This window comes from Aethalodelphis obliquidens, unplaced genomic scaffold, assembly GCF_003676395.1.
Source record: "Aethalodelphis obliquidens isolate GAN/ISIS:26980383/991018 unplaced genomic scaffold, ASM367639v1 scaffold35, whole genome shotgun sequence".
Classification (NCBI taxonomy): Eukaryota; Metazoa; Chordata; class Mammalia; order Artiodactyla; family Delphinidae; genus Aethalodelphis; species Aethalodelphis obliquidens.
In genome coordinates, this window is record NW_020837979.1 from 10,143,339 (window position 1) to 10,158,307 (window position 14,969).

The following is a 14,969-nucleotide window of genomic DNA, read 5'->3' on the forward strand; positions in this document are numbered from 1 at the left end:
GCCCAGGGGCCATGCTGCATTGGAGACAGAGGCCCAGGGTGGGGATGGGTGGGGAGCGGAGCCCAAAACCAGTGAGTGTGGCCAGCAAGTGAGAGGACAGATCTGCAGTGAGATGCTGGCAGGTGGGGTTGCACTGGAGGAGCAGAGGGCCCCGTCTCCATCCTTTGGAAGTGCTGAGGTCCCAGGACTCAGGCAGAAAGTGCACTGAGGCTTAGTTACAGGGAACTGGAGCCTGCGTGCCTGGGGAAGAGGCACCTCGGAGCACCTGTCATGCTCGTGGTCACAGAGGAGGGGAGTGTGGTATATGCCCCGCATGCCCTGCCTGCTCTCTGGAACGGGTCCCGTGAGCTGAGGGAGGAACAGGCAAGCGCTGCAGGGCCAGCAACAAGGACAGAGCAGGTGGGAGGGTGGGAGTGTGGAGGGAGAGGGGAGCCAGGACCCTTTCCTGGCACAGAGGCTCCCAAGGGTCGGCTCCACGCCCTTTCAGCCCATCTCAATGGGCAGGAGGCCGGAACTGCTACACCTGTTGGCTGGCAAGGAGTTAAAAGCCCCTGTTCCCTCTCTGTGCTGATGCTGAACACAGAGCTGGAGTTCTTTCTGCAAAGACGCAGCCCTCTCTCTCTCTCTCAACATTTCCCTGTTATGTTGTGAAGAAGAGGTGGGAGGGGGACTTCAGAAGCCTGGAGTGACAGATAGTTCGGCAAAGGGTGTCGCGAGCATGGCTGTCACTCGCAGGTGAGAGGGGACCGCTGAGGGACAGCCACGGCAGTCTTCCACCTTGTGCATGGGCATCAGGGGAGCCTGGCCCTTGGGGCTCCCAGGGAGAGGCAGGCCTAAGCCAGCCAGGTGGGACGCCCGCCTCCGGGGCCAGGGAGGCCTCGGCAAGGGAGGACCCTGCTCCTGGGCACAGCGCCACACCCTGGCGTGCCCAGTGTGCACGTGCTCAGCTCGCACTCCTCCAGTAGAACCTTCTGTTTAGGGGCAGGTGTCAGCCTCCCCATTTCTGCTGCCCCAACGTGGAGGCTGGCTTCCTCATCTTCACTGTAGGTACTTGAGAGCCACACTTTCCTGCCATTTTGGAGACTCAGCTGGGACTGAGTTTCCTCTTTCCAGGGATGGATGGGGGGCCTGGCTTTGAAAAGGCTTGGGTGAGCCTGTGTTTTCTACCGGGTCATTATTCTCTAGCCTGAGCCTGCACTGTGTGTGGGACCCACAGTGAGGGTACCAGACAAGATTACAAAGCAGTGAAGAAAAGATACTCTGTCCTCCCGCCGTGGCACATGTAGCTTTATTCATCCAGAAGGCCAGGTGGGAATCTAGAATTCTCAGACTCCTGGAAGTTTTGTGAACTCTGCAGCCTGGGGAAAAACATCCCCCTTTCCCCACCTCCCTCTTTCCCATCCACAGCTCCAGCCTAGACACCCAAGGTCTGTCTACACCCCTCCCAACAGTTTCCCCTTGGCCACCCCATGGGTCCAGGGTGCACACACCAGGAGGAGAGCATTCCCAGGAGAGAAGCTCAAGCTACTCGGGCTGGAGAAGTGGGATGCGGGATCCAGGCGGGCGCTCCCCCATTACCCCGTGGGGAAGGCTGTGGACAGAGGAATGCCAGAGCAGGGCTCTCTAAAGCTTGATAACTGGGGCAGGACCCCTGGTTCCCAGAGCCCTGTCATAGGGATTGAGAGAAAAGCTGAAAGAATATTCTGAGACAGGATTCCTGAGAAATACAACCCGTTCTGTAATATGTCGAGGCCAGCTGTGCCTGCGAACTTAACGATTGTGCCCAGTCTCACCAGCCATATTTCAAAAAGGATAATGGCATTGTGCATTTGGTTCATCTTACTTTCCCCTATTATTTGTATCAACACGTCATCATGATAGCATCCTAGACACGAGCATTTCTTTGAGTTTTAGGGTATCCCTCGTGTTGCAAAATCCCGTCTGCCTTTCAGAAACGGCTGCAGGGGTTTGGCTGTTGTACATAATTTATCCACCAGCTCATCGAAGGGGAGGCATATGTGTTTCATGCTGGCCTATAATTTTTTTTCTCCCGAACTACCACTTTTTTTTGTTTTGTTTTTTGCTTCAATCAGGTCATTTTTTCTATGCATCCCTCTCACCTCCCTCCCCAACCTCAAAGCTAACGAGTATGTTACCTAAAAATCTATTGTTCTTCCTCTATTGTCAGGCTGATCTTTTTGTCGCACAGGGTGGACAGGCTGAACCAAGGAGGGCTTGACTATACTCAGACAGGTGGGAGCCTCTGCAGCCCCTACGGAAATAAATGGCACTGGGACACTTAAGAGCAGTTACAACAATTGAAACGTGGAATCAAGAAGATGATTCCCTCCCGAGTCTCTTAAGGAAGAGCGCGCCCCAGTGCGACCCGTGTTCTGTGGGCGCTGGTCTGGCTGCAGCATCCTTTCTTTTCTCATTAGGCAGGCAGCTCCCTGAATCAGCAACAAAGGGAGAGGAAAGTACATACCACAACTGCTTTCATTTTGAGGGTTATTTTCCTATTTAAAAGTTGAGGCAGGAGGAGGGAGAGGAGAGTGAAGTGTCACCCCTGTGATACTGCTCCCCTGGGGTTGTCAGTGGGCCCCAGACCTGGGCCCCAAGAGCTGTGAGCCACATTTCTGCCCTTCCTTCCTCTTTCAGGACTCGGTAGAAATCAGAGCAGAGGGAGGTGGGGGAGAAACCCGCCTTGGGCACGAGAGCATCTGTCACCCTGGCTCTGAGGCGAGGGGAAACAACCAGGGAATTGGTGAGCCCTGCTTGTCTGACCTGCAGTTGTCAAGGTTGGCTTTTATCGTTTGTGTCAAAGGAGTGAGAGGTGATCGATTCATGAAACGCAGCGGGCCGGTTAAGGGGAAGCTCCACCCGTGGGGTCCTGTGTTCCCACAAGTGCACTCCAGTCCAGTTTCAAAAACTGGGTCATGACTTGAGGCCTGTTGGGCAGGACGGGCATAGAACAAGCAGGCTGAGACCCAGGCTGTCTTCTGGAGCCCGGAGCTTCCCTCCTGAGATACGGCAGCAAGTGTACCTAAAAACCAAAGCAAGACTCAAAAAGAACCCAGCGTGTAACATGTCACGCCAGTGCATCAAACGGGAATAAATCAGTGTGATGGGGAAAAATTAGACAAAACTCCTTAGAGGTGCAGAGAATTGGGTGCCGCGCCCCCCGGCACTGGGCACTGACATCCAGCCTCTGCATTAGTCCTCACACCGACGCCAGGAGGCCGGCACCCTCTCCACATGTGGCTGGTGAGGAAATTGAGGCTCAGTCAGTGTGTGACTCATCTGTTGTCTGAGGAGGCTGGTGGCGGCAGCACCGTTGAGGATGTGAGTCAGGTCCATCTGACTCCAGGCCTGTGCAGCTGACCCCTCCATCCACTGGGCCTGGCAGAAGGTGTTCTCTGAGCAGATTGGGAGTAGAGAGGGAGAGGGTCACGTGGGCCGAGGGCCAAGCTGTGGTTTGAAGATGGTGAGGAACCGTTGGAGAGGACGTCTTGCCCAGGGCAGAGGGGCTAAGATGGTGGAGGAGACGATAAGATGGTGGAGGAGACGAGAAGCCAGAGGGCAGTGCCAGGCTTCCTATGGTGGCAGGAGAGGAGGGCTGGGCCTCAGGGTTGGGGAGCAAGTTAGAAGCGCTCTGCAGGCATCAGAGCGGCAGCTGTGCCAAGGGGAAGGGGTGCCTTTGAGGGGCAAGGAGAGTCCGCAGGCCTGGCAACAGGAGGGAAAATCAAGACCCTCCTGGGCCTGGAGGCTGGTGGATGACAGTCCCTCCCACTGAAATGGGAAAAGTCAGGAAAGGGATGCCTGGGCGTGGAGCTCAACTGGTTTCGCTTAGATGTATCAATACAGAATTTCAGGGAGCAGCTGCTCTCCTGGGTGCCACGTCTCGTGAACAAGTAAAGGTGTCACAGTGGAGTCCAGCGCACGGGCAGCTGGATGCATGGACGCGGGGCCACCCCAGGGCGGGGAGAGGGGAGGGTGAGAATCTAGCGGCCCTCCGAGGAGCCCGGGAGAAAGTGTCTAGATGTCCGCGGCCTGTGCAGAGGAAGATGCCACGTCACAGCAGAAACCTCTACCAAATAAAATAGCCACCTTCTAAAAGATTATCTAAAGAACACCGAGTGCGGATTCTTTTTTTGGCGGTGGGGGGAGGTTATTTTTTATTTTTTACAGTAGCTCCTTGTTGGTTATTTATTTTAAATCTAGCAGTGTGTACATGTCAATCCCGAACTCCCAATCTATCCTTCCCCTACCACCTTTCCCCCGGTAACCGTGACTTCATTCTCTTAAGTCTGTGAGTCTACTTCTGTTTTGTAAATAAGTTCATTTGTATCATTTTTTTTAAGATTCTGCATATAAGCGATATCATATGCTATTTCTCTTTCTGTGTCTGACTTACTTCACTTAGTATGATAATCTCCAGGTCCATGCATGTTGCTGCAAATGGCATTATTTCATTCTTTTTATGGCTGAGTAATATTCCATTGTGGAAGATGGGCTGGACCCAGGGGATGGCCAGTGGCTTTGAGTCGTTGGATGGGTGGTTGAGCTATGCTGCACTCAAAGGCAGGAGGTGAGACTGCCCAGCAGACAGCAGTGAAGGGTGACGACAGGTAAAGAGTGAATGCAACTTTGAGTCTGGAAATAAGAGGCTCATCTACACGGGGTCACTCAGTTAAAGAATTAATGCCTGTCGAAAGAAGCGGATTTAAATCTGAGGGTGGCAGGGAATCATGGGAGCATTTTCGAGAATGAAACAATACAGTCAAAGCAGCACGCATGGGACGCAGTTGTGGTTTTGTGCTTATTTACACTGAAAAGGGTGCTCTCGCGAATGGGCCTTGAGTGAGAGCTGGGCCACCAGCATAGAGAAGGGGAGTATAATTTGTGTAAATTGTCTCAGTTAATATTACTAGAGCTTTCATGGCCAATAAAAGTGGATCATTAATCTCTTTGCAGACCTTCTTGGTTTCTCTCCACCGTCCTGTTGGAGAAAGATGGTGGGGGAAATGCGACTTGAAATATTTGGGGGACTTGTTGGGTTAGCTTGAGTCGACACTGGGCCCTCGTCATTCACACCCAGAGAAGACTTAACACCGTGGGAATCACGATGGAGACTTGAGAGAGAAAATGTAGCACCGCCAGATTTACAAAGGCAGGTGGAGTCCTCTAGACGGTGGTCACAGGAAATGAACAGTGTGGTCATGGGGGACAGGCTGTATGGTGGCTGAACCCAGGACCTCCCGGCGGTGTATTTTTTATTTTTAAAATTTTATTAATTAATTTTTTTTATTGGAGTATAGATGATTTACAATGTTGTGCTAGTTTCAGGTGTACAGCAAAGTGAATCAGTTATCCATATACATATATCCACTCTTTTTTAGATTCTCTTCCCATATAGGTCATTACAGAGTGTTGAGAAGAGTTCCCTGTGCTATACCGTAGGTTCTTATTAGTTATCTGTTTTATATACAGCAGTGTGTATATGTCCATCCCAATCTCCCAATGTATCCCTCCCCCTTCCCCTCCCCGCCCCCAGCCCCCGGTAACCATAACTTTGTTTTCTGTAATACATCTGGGACTGTATTTCTGACTATATGTGACTAGAAATAAGCTCGTTTGTACCATTTTAGGATGGAGCTTTGCTGATGGTCACGGCCGTTTACTCTGATGTAATCATCCCGGCTGACAAGGGTGAAGTGACTACGCTGGCCCTGCTCCCACCTCCCCGGGGCGGGCTCTGTCCACCTTGAACCTATCACCAAGGAAAGACTGTAGCATGCCACCTCTATCTGTTATCACCACGATGTCCTCCTCCAAACAGGGTCCAAAGGGTCCAAAGGGATGCCATTCACTTTCTCTTTCTTCCTTTCCAGTGACTTTAGAGCAGTTCTCCCTGCCCGGGAGGAGCTGTCCTGAAAAGAGGACCAGGCTTTGTTAAAAAAGGTACGTTGTGCTATGCGGCTGCTTCCCACTAGCTATCTACCTTACGTTTGGTAGTGTATATATGTCCATGCCTCTCTCTCGCTTTGTCAGGGAGATCAGCTCGGTGCTTTGTGACCGCCTGGAGGGGTGGGATAGGGAGGGTGGCAGGGAGGGAGATGCAAGAGGGAGGAGATATGGGAACATATGTATATGTATAACTGATTCACTTTGTTATAAAGCATAAACTAACACACCATTGTGAAGCAATTATACTCCAATAAAGATGTAAAATAAATAAATATTAACTTCAGATTAAAAAAAAAAAAAACGTACGTTATCACACAAAGCGCTGATTGCCTTAAAGGCTCACAGCATTTTTATTGCCCTGAGGAGGGATTCACTTTTACGAGCCAGAGTAAATTTATCATCCCTGAATTTTGTGCTCCTTGGGGATAAACTTGCCATCGGTGGGTAGGAGGGCTGCTGGTTAATGAGCACAGCCGCCGTCCTCGGAGTGCAGCAAAGTGACAGGAAAGTGGGTGTCAACCACTAGCGGGGAATCTGTTCAATTCTCCAAAGGGCTCAGTTGGTTCTATTTAAGCTTATCTGACAGAGCCTTGATTCTCTGAGCAGATTTATGAGACTTGGCCAAATTCTCTGACTCTCACCATACTTTTTAATTAAGACAAAGGATCCCATACGTTCTGTGTCTGCCACATCTTTCGTCGCCGTGGGGAGAGCCTCACAAATGAGTCTGTTCCTGTGAGCCACTGGAAGGGGCATCTTATGTCATAGCTTCCTCACCCTTGAGTGGGAGACAGACTTCTTTTATTCTTGGTGACCATCGTTTTCTTTCCTTCCAAATGACGAAGGAGCACAGGTGCGGGCTAACCTACATTGCAGTTGTACATCTAGGTGAGCCCAAAGTGTGGAAAAGCCTGTCCAGCAGCCTGCCTGCATTTAATTAAAACTTAGTCTTTGAAGGCAGAAAGCAGTAGGTACCAGCAGATCATAAAAGTGCAGACACGCTTTTCCACCAATGGGTGAGACTCATGTTTTCACCTAGAAACTGTCCTCAGACTGACCTAGAGGCATCTGCATTTCCGTGACGTCATTTCAGTTCTGTACTGTCAGGAAACCGCGTGTACCAGGAATTGCATTTCTTTACCTAAATACCATACCAGGTGTTCTCTGACTTTAGAAATGGGTGGAAAATATAGGGCGTCACTAGAAGGGATTTTCAACTCATTTGCCTAAGATGTGATATTTTCAGTCTGTCTTTTTTTAAAGCTTTCAGTGATGTTGATTTTATAATACAGAAGTGCTGATACCAAACATGGGGTTTGCCCGGGAAACGTGGTCCACCAGGGTCCCGGCTCTTCCAATACACTGACTTTCAGTGGCACCCATTCAGGCACAGAAACTTTACTTGGTACTTTGAGGTTGTCCACCCTAAGCTCTCAGTTCCCCACCTGAGGGCCATTCCCCCAGGACCTTCCCTTCCAGATACAGGCAGTGGCACTGTGATCTCGGAGTAGCTCTTGGCCCCCAGACACTCACCTCTTTACTCCAGTCGCTAGTCAAGGTGATGAGGACGCAGTGCCTTTGGCCGTTTCTTCCTATTCTGTCCAGCGTTTTCTGCTGTCGTCTCCTCCTTCTTGCTTCTCTCCTCCTGTTCGTCTCTCCACCGTGTTCCCTTCTCCATGCCTCTGTGGGCTGAACCAACTCCTATGTGTTGTTGGTCCTGCTGGTGAACCCTGCATGGAAATTACCTGGGCATCTCAGAGGCAGCCTGGGGTAGAGAGGGCAGAGCACAGAGCCTGGTGCCAGGAGAGCAGACCTCCAGGCCCGCTCCTAGCTGTCCCTATGGCCTCCACGACTGCAGATACCACAGCCGCTCTCTTCATATCCATAGGGAGAGGGTAGAAAGAGATGCCACCCAAAGCCTCTTCCTTCTCTTACTTTCTCACCCGCCTGCCATGCACACATTGCCCCCAGGCTGGCTTCTTGGGAACATTTGGTTAGAAACCAACAGTTGAATGCTCTATAATGACCTATATGGAAAAAGAATCTAAAAAAGACTGGATATGTGTATAGGTATAACTGATTCACTTTGTTGTACCCCTGAAACTAATACAACATTATAATTCAACTATACTCCAATAAATATAAATTTAAAAAAAGAAGAGGCTACCCTGGTGGCACAGTGGTTAAGAATCTGCCTGCCAATGCAGGGGACATGGGTTTGAGCCCTGGGCCGGGAAGATCCCACATGCCACGGAGCAACTAAGTCCGTGTGCCACAACTACTGAGCCTGCGCTCTACAGCCCGTGAGCCACAACTACTGAGTCCACGTGCCACAACTACTGAAACCCGCACACCTAGAGCCCATGCTCTGCAACAAGAGAAGCCACTCTAATGAGAAGCCCATGCACTGCAGCAAAGAGTAGCCCCTGCTCACCGCAACTAGAGAAAGCCCACGTGCAGCAATGAAGACCCAATGCACCCAAAAATAAATTAAAATAAAGAAGAAGAAGAAGAAGAAACTAACAGTTGGGAGTGGGAGAGGGTTCAGATAGCCCATGGTGTCCTGGAATGATGTCCAGTGACATTCAGTATTTTACATCTTCCCTGTTGGTCTCTGCAGACTGTGTGACTATTGCAACCGAGGGTGATGTCTGTGGGTGTTTTCTCAATATCTGCAGATATTTGAACTGGCATCATCAAAGAAGTTTCACTGAACAAAAACGTGTGCTCAGTTCATATATACTGAAACTATTTTATGATTTTTTTCTCAGGAGATTGAGGTTTTTTAATGTCACATATCAGAGAGCATCATGTGGGCGTGACAGTGGTATGCAGGATTTTTGTAGATTGTTCTGTGGAAGAACTTGCTCAGGGTGACAGTAGATCGTTCTGACTACAGTCAGCCTGTGGTCAAGTTTATGTTTACTCGAGTGAGCTATTCACTTCCTAGATTCTCTGCAGCTAACTTAAGTATTTAACTCCACCTTGTTGAGTGAACAGTTGTTGCAGGCAAAAAAAAAAAAAAAAAAAAAAATGCAGATTGGTGTTGAATATGATGTTTTAAAAAACAATATTTTGCATGCATACCATTGCATCCCTATACTGTCCCAGATAATTGAGACTTAAGGACAGATATTTCATGACCTGTGAGCGTGCTCTAGACACAGACTGCAGGGAAGATGCAAAAGACGAGCACACAGCAGTCGAGCCAACGTCCGACACCCCTGGAAAAACAAAGCCAGAGTGTGAGGTTTTGGAGATGGCAGAGGCCAGAGCCTTCATGTGACAACCAGGAAGAGTAGGACAGGGAGAAGATATGGCCCTCTGCCACGGCACTGCTAGTTGTCGGGCAGTAGAACTGTGACCACAAAGCCCCTGGACCCTCAGGCTGGGCTTCTTCCTGGACTCCTCCCAGATGATCAGATTCACAGAAAATCCACCACCTCGGCCAGAGCTGCTCGGGAGGTAAGACTGACGAAGCCTCAGGTGCACTGCTGTGGCTGGCGTGTGGAATCACGCTCGTGGCTTGCTGTGAATCACACCCTATGTGCTGAGACTACCGTAAGGCAGGAGGGAGCTGGCTTCTCTGTGACTCAGTTTCCCCAAATACCAAGCAGAGGTCGAGGCTGTTGATGACTTAGGATTTTCCCACCACTGTGGCCCTGCTAAGGGGAAAGATGCCAAGAGGTAGGACAGCTGTCATTAGGGTTTGCCTCTCAGGGAGATTTCACTATGATTTGAACCACAGAAAAGATTTAGATTCCATAAATGACTTATGACCCCGTTCACTTTCCGTCCCCATACTTACCTATTCCTTCCCTCGTTCTTAGTTCTGCTTGCCAATTCATCTCTTCGGTCCTTGCTGTCACTACCCTGGAGAGCCCGCTTATGCCTCTGCTCTGCCCTCCACTCCACTGTGGCTCTGGATCTCACCTAAGCTCCAGCTCCACGTCCCAGCTCACTCAGCAGGTCTGAACCCCACCTGTCTACGGTCTCTGTCCTCCCTCCTCAGCCTCGGAGCCATGGGACAGTCCATGACTCTGTCCTGGGACTGCCACTCCAGAGCCAGTGCATCTGTGCCCCTGGCAGCATCTTTCAGAGTCACCCCTTTCCTCTGTTCCAGAGCAGAGCACCTGGGCTTGGTCCACTGGCGGCAAGTCTGATCTCCACTCTGCCAGGATCCAGCGTGTGACCTTGGGCAGGTCACTTTGACCTCTTTTAGCCCAGTGTCCTCTTCTGGCAAAAGAGGAAGAGAATTAGATTACTCCGGAGACCCATCCAGCACCTGCACTCTGTGAACCTGTGACTGGACATTGCCAACAAGCCTGCGATTCTAAACGTGCTTGAGAATGAACCAGCCTGGTCTTCCAACTGCTTGTCTCTCTCCTTCGGGCTTAGCCAAATGAACCTTCTCAGAGCCCCATGTCCTACGTGTCTCTCCCTGGATAAGTTTCCAGCCCTAAGTCTCTCTATCCTTTGAAATAGGGAGATGACAGAAGTCCAGAAACCTGGACTTCTTGGCTTTTTGAGAGTGAAAGGGGCACCATTAAAAATTAAGCTTGCGTGACAGGCATAAACCATGACCGTCCCAGGCAAACGCAGGCATCTGGTTAGCCTAGTTTTGAGTCAAGGCCAAAATCCCTTCCTCAGTCAAATGGCTCTACCTTGCCTCTCAAACTTGGTGTTCGGTCCGGCTGTTCCCTGCCTGCCTCCCAGGATTGTCTCCTCTTAAAAATTGTGCCCTCTTTTCAGTGATAGAAAGTAGTCATAAGACAGGCCCCTTGGTGCCAATCTGCATTCGGACCATCATTTTCTAAATCAAATAGAGATGATCACAGTTCCTCAGTCTGTCCTCTGGGGAGTTTCTTACACAACTGGCAGCAGTCTTTCCAGTTTGGGTGTGAGACAGCAGCCCAGCAAGGACCCTCACTGGGACAAAAACATCCTGAGGTTGTCACCTGCTGGGTCTCCCTCCCTTCCTTGGAAAAGCAAGTAGGATGTTCTGGGGAAAGTGGCCATTCCTGATCCGTGCTGCTCCCCCCCAGGCCAGGGCACAAGAGCTAGTTGAAGGAGCTTCTGCTGACCTGCTATAACTGGAGGGTTGGCTCAGAGCAAGGCTTTTCCACTCCAGGGATACCGAGCGAGTGCCTGGAATGTTCCCCACACTGCAGCCCCCAGCGCGGTCCTGGCTTGGCCACTCTGCCCAAGTGCTCTGGCTGGAGGTACCGTGTAAAGTTCAAGGTCGGCTTTTCTGTAGGTGAGATCCCATATCACACCACGTCGGCTATAGAAAATGGTAACAAGAGCCAAGCTGCCTGCTCAAGAACAAATAGAACCACTTGAACCTGTCCTCCCCAGATCGCAGACCTTCGGCAGGGCTGTCACACCAGCAGCAGCAGTGATGGCCATTCTCCATTTGATTGGCAGAAGGGCAGACCGTCTGGAGCGAAGTGGATGATACCTTGGTCTGAGGACACAAGCAGGGCAGTACCTGCTGTCTGTCCAGTTTGAGTACCTGCTGTCTGTCCAGCTGGCACGCTCAGGGGCCCATCGGAGTGGATGGCACAGTTGCAGGGTGCTGGGGCCCAGATCAAGAAAACCTACAGAGGCGATTCCCCAGGAAGGCTCCACTGACCGGAGGCTGGAGTGCTGCTGGAAGCTTCCTTAGCATTTCTTACCAACCGCCAAGTGTTCACACTGCCCCCAGATGCACAGGGGAAACTGGGCAGATACGGAGGGCAGGACGCCAAGCCTCCCTCCCACACATCCCCTCACCACTGTGGTCTGGCTAGCTGGAGCTTTTTCTCTGTCTAATGATGTTCTAGGAAATCAGACACATGAGTCTTTCCTGAAACTCAAAGTCCCTGAGCGAGCGACATGGCCCAACCCTTCAGTCCCCCAGGTTTACAAAATACAACTTCTTCCCAGAAACGAGCCTTTTCTCCTAGCCTGGTGGAATCCTGGTCTGTTAGGAAGGAGGGTTTTCACAAGAAAATGATGACTTTACCTTAACATGGGACCCCGGCAGAGCCTTGAGGAGAAAGGGGATTTTCCACATGACCGCTGCAGTGATTCACCTCCCCTCGAAGGTTTAGAAACACCCCAGCAAGCTGCTTATCTAGTGTTCCTTAAGTTGTCACTGTCACAAAGGTTCTTTCTGCTTGGCTTCTCCCCCAGTCTGCCTCACCCGCCTCACTCTCTCCGTGTGACTCGGCCCAGGGAGCAGCGTTCCGTTTGGGGAATGGCCCACGCATCCTTGCAGGGCCTTTGTCTGTCTTTGTGCGTTAGAGAAGGCCTCTGCTCCCCCAGCCCCGACGCGGCGCTCACCACGGCAACCCCAGCATAGGGGCAGGGCGTCTGCAGGGGACTGTCCCCACCTCACAAGCGGCTGGCAGAGACAGTTGGAGCCTGTCAAGTGGGCGAGATGGGGTTTTTCCCTTTTTCCTGCATTCTAACTGCTCTTTCTTTCTTTTCTCAACATGTGTAGGTAGCAGCTGGTTTAAGCACCAAACCCAGCGGCCAAAAGTTAATTGCAAGCACTTCCCACTGAGCGCGGGGAAAACCGTGATGTCCTCCTTTCTGTCGGCGGCCCTTTTCCTACCCGAGGACCCCATCGTGGCCCCTTGCCTTTGAGAGTGTCCTGGGCCCCAGGGCAGGAAGCAGGAGCAAACATCCTGTGTGTGCACCACGCGTGCCTGCAGCCCCTGCTCAGGCGTCTGCAGCCAGTCATGGGCTCAGGCTTCCCACACAGAAGCAAAGCGTTCCTACCTGGGGCCTGAGTGCATTTCCAAACCCAGTCCATCACGAATAGTGTCAGTCCCTGCTCCGACTTCCCGGAGCCCAGATCATTAAGGGTAGCGGGGTCTGCGGTGGTGAAACCCCATCCTTTCCCCCTGTTCTTTTCCCGCTACCTTCTCTGCTCCTTGCGAGCCAGAGCCACACAGAAAGAAGCGAGCATGTGGCTGACAGTGTTCCAAGGCAGCTGTTCTACAATATTCACTGAGGACCCGTTACGGGCCAGGTGATGTTTATCTAGTACCTGGTTCGTTTGAACACTATATTTCGGGTTTTTTAGAATATATATATTTAATAAGGGAAAAGAGCTACAAGTGACAAAGAAATCAAATTTCAGACGTAGTGTTACAGCCATAAATGGTTTTCCCTCATTCCTGTATCTCTGTGCCATTGAGGCCCTGGAATGCCTGCTTCCCTTCATTCCTGGTTCTCTCCCCACAAGTTCAAGCTCATGCCAAGGCTCTGCAGGGCTCATCTCAAACCACCCCCAACCCAAATCTCAATGACAGTTATCTCTCCTGATGAAACTTTAATTTTGGAAAGGAATCTTTGGTGCATAGGAGTAACTTTTTAACTCAAAGAAATAAATATCCAATGGTTGGAATTTCAGGCTCCCTGATAGGTCAACAGAAGGGTTATTTTGTTGACTGTCTTCACATACCTACCACAACCCCTCTTCAGAAACATCTGTGAGTGGCTATTATGTGCCAATCACTGGAGGTGCTAATATCAATAAGACCCTCACCCTCAATTCCCTGACTAATAGATGAGACCCCAACAAGCGAGCACGTTGGAGTGGGTTACATGCTGAGACGGGGGAAATTGGGGGCGCTAACAAAGCACTCAGCTGGGGTGCCCAACTCAGCATGGGTTTAGAAAAGACTTGCCAGAGGAGCTGGCATTTGTGCTAAGTTTCTGCAGGAAATTAAATTTAACCAACTGTGTGGGTTCCACCGTGCTTACTGGTGGGTTCCGTGTGAGAAGTTGTGTTCTGAGTTTTCCAATTATAGAGTGTTTCGGGTGCACTGATGCATGTCTTGCAAGCTGGCTGCCACAGTAGGGGACCTAGACAGCTGCCTCTTTAGGGGAGAGGTCTCCAGAAGCTTCCATTCTTGTTGGCCATGCACGTTTCCCCAGTGTACTATAGCTATCTTGAAATTCCAGCATTGGCTTGGAAGGCTACCCTAACTTCCAGAGATTAATGTCAGTGTCGGGTATCTCTGAGAGGGAATGCAGCAGAAGCCATCATCAGCTAACAGCTGCCCTAGAATTGTTCTGTGAGCACAGTCTCCAGACCAGGGGCCAGAGATAGAGAGTGAGGCAAGGGGTAGGGGATTAGGAGAAGGGCAGAAGGATTTCCTGTACTGCAGCAAGAGGGCATGCTTCGCTGTCTGACATTCTGTACTTTGCCCACCTCCTCCACAAAGCTCTCCTCACAGGGGAAATGGACCAATGGCTTTCCAGGCGAAGCGCCATCATGTGCAAACTCTACACGTTCCTGATTACCTAAGAGGAGCATATGACCGCACGGACGAATGGAGCAGTATGTGAAACGTGACACCTGCTCTGTCCTTGACACTTCTTTGTCAAGCATCTAAATCGACACCTAAGTGGAGAACCAGCTGGAGAGCAGAAATCCCGTGTTCAGCACGGCAGCACGCTTCCCCAAGTGTGGAGATCATCACCCTCTGAGGATTCTTGGTCCTGCAAGCCTGTCCTGGGACATGTGCAAGAGGTTCTTGCCTGAACACTGTCCCCTCCATGTCTTCTGTGCACAGCTCAAGGGGCAGATTTCATTTCAGGCTGTTCTAGAAGACAGGGCCGAAAGTAAGCAAGGAAACCACTGGAGACAAATTAAAAAATGGGAAGAATTTGGTGAAAGCCATCTGTAGGAAAATAAGAGCAAAATTTGACCCTAGGGAACTAGAGTTAGTGGGAGGAGAAAACAGGGCCAGGCCCCAAGCTTGTCGTTTTGCCATTTAAATAAAGAGGTCAAGATGCTGAAGTGCCCAGAGAATTCTCTTGAGTGACTTACCCAGAATATGGAGAAATTCCATCAGGGTGTTTCAGTGCTATGAGTCTGGGCTACTAGACATGAACAGAATTACCAAGTGGCTTTTCCAGAACACAGTGAAGGGGACATCAGCACTAGAGTTATATGGGGGCTCATGCTGAATGGGGCTGAGAAAGGAGGCAAAGCTCAGCAC

General features: G+C 50.8%; 1 protein-coding gene across 1 annotated transcript in view; it reads left to right on the forward strand.

Moving 5' to 3' along the window:
• The window catches only part of ACOXL (acyl-CoA oxidase like), a 332,334-nt gene that overhangs the window by 297,925 nt on the left and 19,440 nt on the right, over positions 1 to 14,969 (forward strand). The window contains 2 exon segments of the mRNA XM_027129018.1: positions 5,892 to 5,933; positions 5,936 to 5,961. Of these exon segments, the coding sequence (XP_026984819.1) occupies positions 5,892 to 5,933; positions 5,936 to 5,961 (68 nt within the window).